Source organism: Triturus cristatus, chromosome 3_1 (genome assembly GCF_964204655.1).
Source record: "Triturus cristatus chromosome 3_1, aTriCri1.1, whole genome shotgun sequence".
In the NCBI taxonomy this organism is placed as follows: Eukaryota; Metazoa; Chordata; class Amphibia; order Caudata; family Salamandridae; genus Triturus; species Triturus cristatus.
This window is the reverse complement of record NC_140583.1, coordinates 1,121,039,697-1,121,045,696: the sequence shown is the minus strand read 5'-3', so window position 1 is coordinate 1,121,045,696 and position 6,000 is coordinate 1,121,039,697. Positions and strand designations below refer to the sequence as shown.

The window sequence follows — 6,000 nt, the reverse complement described above, 5'->3', positions numbered from 1 at the left end:
TACATTCCTTTTCAAATCACAAATAGGATGGGATATGCCTCTCTCATGCGCCCTTCTCCTTGGAATTCGGTAAGGATTGCAAAAGCCTTTTTAGGAGACAGAAAGAAACTTCTGACTCATAAAAAAGCTTTAAATAGTCCTTTTGCAGTCTCAAACCCTATTATGTTGCACACGGCATGGTTAGAGACCGCAAAAAATCTTTAGACATCAGGCTCTAAATTCAGTAACAGTGGCACTAGGACTGCGCATAGAAGTTGCAGAAGTACTTTTTGAAAATATTTTAAAACTGTATATTAGGTCAAAGGACAGAACGCTGAAGGGTTCTAAAATACACAATTGTGCTTATTAGCAGCTTTTAGCATGCTGAATCTGGGTAAATAAAATGTGCACCTTAAAAAACAAAAATCATAAAAAAAAAAAAACAAGCAGCACATTATATTAGCTCAGTGATAAATATACATCTGTTATTTCAGCGCCAAGATGGCCCGTTGCTGGGGTGAACGTGTGCTTTACAAATACACCTGTTATGTTGTGTTATAAAGGAAAGTGTATATTTTAAATGCATTGACAAAGGTATCTTGCTAATTGTCTTAATATGTTTTCACTTTCGTTTAAGCTCGACTGTTCTTTGAAGTGTGAAAGAGATACCATTGACTTATAGTTTGTGAAGTCTGTTTTTCACTTGAACATATTTCTTGTGTGTGTGTGTGTATGACTGTGTGTGTCTTTATTAGGACGGTGGAAGTGTAATGTGACATAACTGGCCATTTTTTCTTAGGTCAGCAAACATTCTTGAGCTGCCTCTACCAGTGAAAAATAAGGCAAATCTTTCACTTAAAAAGATTAATACAAATCCTCCCTCATTAAAAAAAAAATAAGATAACTTTTTGTGTAAACGATTGAGGCGAGCTGAAGTGCAGAGATAGAGATTTGGAAGGAAAAGGCAAATGTACAATCCTGGATTCTTCTACACAATGTCAAAATAAAATGACCCAAGGAGAAATGGACATCAATGCATCTCAAAATGCATTTTAATATTATACAGAAATGCCAGCCATTTCTGCCATATTTAGAAGACAGGCAGAAAATCGGAGTACACTGTGGTAACAATGCAGATGTCAGTCATTATCATATCTCTGCTATGGCTGCAAATAACAGCGGAATACATTTGCGAGTAGAAAATAAGTGGCAAAATAGGTCTTTTTGTACCAACCGCATTCCACCATTTTCCAAACGATGCTATAGTCTCAAATGTCTATTTCAATATGCCAGCGCAAACCTGAACCCTCCACAATCAAGTATTTCCAATAAAGTAGTACTTTATCACTTTTCATCCAGTGCTACTGACGTACCAAACGATATCAGTATGATCTAGTTGGTACATGATGATATAATCACAAAAGTGATACTCTTAATATCCTATTAAAGACATTGTTTTATTCCCCCCAATTAAACTTTCATTTTTCAAATTATGATTTAGATTAAAAGATATGGTTAAATTTGGTGCAGCCATTTAAAAATAAATCTATAATAAAAAATTATAAGGATGTTTAATTTTTAACAGATTTTTGCACACCTCATAAAAAAAATGAAATCATCCAACAATTTTGTGGCAATGTGACAGGACAAACAAAATTTGATGTAACCTATGGTTTAGAAAGTTTGGTAAGCAGTTGTCAAAGCTTTGTAGATTTACAATTGAATTGAAATTAGGTTCACACCCCTTTGCATTTGGCCTAAACATACATATATGCGGATACAGTGTGTATGCACACAAACACACACTAATACATTTGCCTCCACACTCAACAGATGTCTGCTCTTCATCTAGGTTTCAGCTAGAGTTACTTTTCAACCCAGAGCTTTAATTGGTTGTTTGTCTGCTAGTATTTTCCATAGATGATATAAAACAGTTCCAAAACTGTCAATTGCATTAATTTATATTACTGATAAAATAGGTATGGTAGAGAAGTGTTGGTCAATAAGAAAAGTGCTTGTTGCATTTCATTAGTTGTGCAGTCAAAAGAGCCCGCTGCTTGTGACATTTCCTCATCACTACTTACAAATGTGCTTTGGGTTGGCTCCTTGAACACACATATACAGCCACGTAAGTGCGCATGTTTGAGTTCACCTTCGAGATACCGCGTGGCTCTGGAAGTGATGAGCTGTCGTGTAGATACTGAAAAAGAGGGGCATTGTAAAACATTTGCCCTTTCCAGCGGGGGTGTTTGACGATTTTTTCCCAAGAGATAGTCTTTTAAAGAGAGTGAGTCAGATAAAGTATTCCTTCTCTTTTTTGCACTCACTCACTGCATGGTGTAGGTCCATTTGGTTCCTGAACGGGTGCTCCAGGCGTTCGGGGTACTCTTTTTCCTTTGTCTCAATTTTTCGACGTGCCGCTTTATGCTGATAAAGGAACTTGGCCATGACTGCAACAATGCAAAAGATGAGGAAGATGACAACAGCAATAATACCTGGTAAGGAAAAATGAATACAAAAAAATTTACTTTATGTTGAGTACAGCTTGTGCTGCCTTTAGTAAACAAAACATGTGGATCTATGCAAAAGCTTTTGTGTGATGCCCACATCAACCAATAGCTTTTGCATGACCAGCAAACTCACTGACATTTTTTCACAATATTTTCCAGACCGTTAATCAAACCATATGGTGCCTATAGTATGTCTTTTGCCTACATTTCCTCTCCATAATGTCCAGTAAAGAAACACATGCCCGCTGCACAATTATACTTATTTATGTATCTCTCATTGGTCTTTGTAAAGTGCCCCAATGCCAATCTGATGGATTGAATACTATCTAACACCATTAAATAAATAAATTATATTGTCTTGCTCTTTTATTGTAAAGCAATCTATGCACAATTAAATATTACAACAAATTGCGTCATCGCAATTGCTATCAAGGTGCTAATACGGACAAAGCAAAGGGAAGTGAAAGCAATGACAATGCAAGGACACTCTTGGGCAGCCTAGTTGAGGGACATTTGCAGCAGATGGGATTTTACAGCCTCATGTTTAAGTGGGAGAGAGAGTAAGGAGTGGTTACTTTTATGTATGTTGAGCCCACAATTTTTGGACTGAGGCTACTGGTGTACAGACGTTTTGAACACTGGGGCACTGTTGACTAGAGCCCAGTGTTGTGCAATCACCCCTAAACACATTAAAAATTGGCTAATCCCTGATTGGCATATTTAATTTACCTACAAGTCACCTATATACAGTACTCTGTGTACCATGGCATGTAAGTTAAATGTATTTAGTGGACTGCCACACTTATTTTGCCACCAGGTAAACATCACTTTAAGCCTGCCACCACAGCCTGAGTGTGTAGTTTTAAAACTGGCAATTTAACCTGGCAAAATAAACCTTTTGCCAGGTCTAAACCTTAACTTTTAATAATTACAATTCACAAGATTGGCCCTAGATGGAAATGATTTCAAACCGGGAAGGGTAGCACCTGGGAACTTCTTCTTATTGGTTAGAGACTCACTCTCAACCACAAGCTAGTGCCATGTATAAAAGTGGCACCCCAGGCTACCTACTTCAGACTACCCCTGGACCTATGGAGACCAGAAGAAGGAATGCATTTGCTGAACCCTGAATTCATAACTACTAATACCTGTTAAGAGACAGACCAAGGGCTAGACCTTTTCCAACTGGCACCCAGGACTGAAGAGTGGTCTCCAAGTACTAGTCAGCTAGCCTACAGTTAAGCTGCAGGAACACGCAAGCTGTAAGAAGGAGAGGAATATTTTAAGCCCAGCTGAAAGTTTCAATTGGATTTGCTCTGGACGCTCCGTGTGTCTTATGGGAAAGTGAGTCCTAACTCCCAAATGGTGCCCAAAAGGTCCTGCCCCTTTGGTTGCTGTCAGAGTGCACTCCTCCCCTGCCTAAAATATGACAGCATCTGGACTCTAAGAACGTGGTTACAGGCTTTCCTTAAATAAAACCTAGAGGCTCATACTGGGGCGCGCTGAAGCTACAGTTGCAGTTGACAAATCGGTAGGCAGATTCACCTACCCCATGACCCATACATATTCTCTGTGTTGACAACAACTGTCCCCAGTCTCGTCGTATAAGTGAACAGACTTAACAGATGCAAAATGGAAACTGCATCCTTCTGCAAAGGATATCTTTTTGGATACAGACTCCAGACTTCACCCGCAATGGCTCTTCACATTGACAACAAGTACCCCTTGTTTCCTACCAACACTAAGTGCAGATCATTGGCTGACTTTGTGCATCAACAACAACTAGCCTGCATTTCCGATCAATATGAAGTTCCAACCAAGGGCTAAGACTCCATCAGGTCACCATTGCTGAGATGTTATTCGAATCAAATCTCCAGGCTTACCCATCAATGACCCCATTGACAAAGATTGTTACACAAAAGGATGACCCTGGTCCCTGTATCGGACCTGGGTTCCATTGAGGTTGGCCTTAACTTTTGATTTTGACCTGGTCTACTGTGATGAGATAACTGTTTTGCACTTTTTGGAGCTAAAAACATCGAAACATTTGAAAAATCATCAATAACCGATTTTCATCATCTTGGAGTCTATTTGCTCATTCAATTATTTTACTCTATTTCTATAAATTTAAGAGGGATTTTTATTTTAGTGTGTTTTCTACTTTTTACGGTCCTGGTACTGATAAATGCTATACACAATTTAGTCTGCACTCTGCTTACAGTACCAAAGCTTGAGCCTAGGTTTAAATTATTGTACCCTAACTGGACCTAGCCAGAAATAGTGCCATTATTACTTTAAGAGGACTACTATTCATTTAAACTAATAATCCACTTCCTCACAGGGATCTACAGGGCATCTAGCAAAACATGTTGATGCCCTGACAATCACCACTCACTTGCCTTGCCTAGTATTGAAATGGGGAAAATTCTGTGTTTCCAATGGCAGAGCCTCCTTCATCTCTGCCATAAGCCTCACCTTTTAGGTGAGAAAGCTGCTGTAGATCCTTTTACTCCATGACTTTAAAAGGGTCACTGTATATAGGGTGCAGCATCTGATAGTTTTTCCTTTCTGGGAGTACCACGCAAAGAATGGTGTTTGTGGAAGGGAAAAAGTACATTGTTCCAGATGTGCTTAGAGAAAAATCTTAAAACATCAGAGACATATTCTTTTATGATTTGAAGTCATAAATCTGTTCTTTGAGGGTCTGTCTTTCAAAGCCAAAAATTGAGGGGCATGGCCAGGAGGTGAGACAGTAAGACGTGTTTCTCACCCCTCTACATGCCTGGCCCTCTAAAACCTGCTATTAGTGGTGTCCCGGCACAACAATTCACAGCTCGGTCCCTTCCCTGAGTGGCAGTGACTGTCAAGGTTTTATTGAGAAGCTGTCTTGGACATCGGAGGCACATGAATTGGTGGACAGCAGCCGGAGTAACGAGCCACGCAGCCAATAAGATGGTGGCAGCCTGAGTTGCTGTCCTGCTTGCCGTGCCACATTGCCTTCCCTGGCCATATGGATGGCTTACTAGTGAACCAACTGCACAGAACCTTTCTGGGACATGCTGGGGACCAACATTGTGGACCTGGAGCTCCTGCCTGTATATTGCTGAGTACACCTGCTAGTTTCACAAGACATAAGATGATGCCTCCCTGTTCACCTTTCTTGGCTCCTAGTGCCATCCTGCTGTGACATAGAGACATTGTCCCCCCAGAGCAGCAGGTGGGAGAAGGTGCATGATCCCGACTGGGGGTGCGTGAGGAGGGGAGCCCCACTATGGTTTGGAGGGTCCTGCTTGTCTAGTGGGGGCTGTATGAGCCCCGACAACTGCCGCCGGGAGTGATTTTAAAGGGGGGGCCAGCAACTGAAGGGGCACTATGTGGTGAATCTTGGGAAGTGAATGCTCCAGTTGAGGGTGGTGATGGGAGATGAAGACCCCACTGACTGGTGTGGGTGTCCCAGAAGAACAGCATCACTGAGTCCGGGGATCCGCTTTCAAGTGTCCCACACCCACGG

The 6,000-nt window shown here is 40.9% G+C and overlaps 1 protein-coding gene across 1 annotated transcript in view; it reads right to left on the bottom strand.

Moving 5' to 3' along the window:
• Positions 1-2,033: 2,033 nt before the first annotated feature.
• LOC146861608 (contactin-associated protein-like 5) overlaps positions 2,034-6,000 on the bottom strand; it is a 1,183,739-nt gene continuing 1,179,772 nt past the window's right edge. The window contains exon 24 of the mRNA XM_085646457.1: positions 2,034-2,474. Within this exon, the coding sequence (XP_085502583.1) occupies positions 2,272-2,474 (203 nt within the window). The 3' untranslated portion in view covers positions 2,034-2,271. The remainder of the gene's footprint in view (positions 2,475-6,000) is intronic.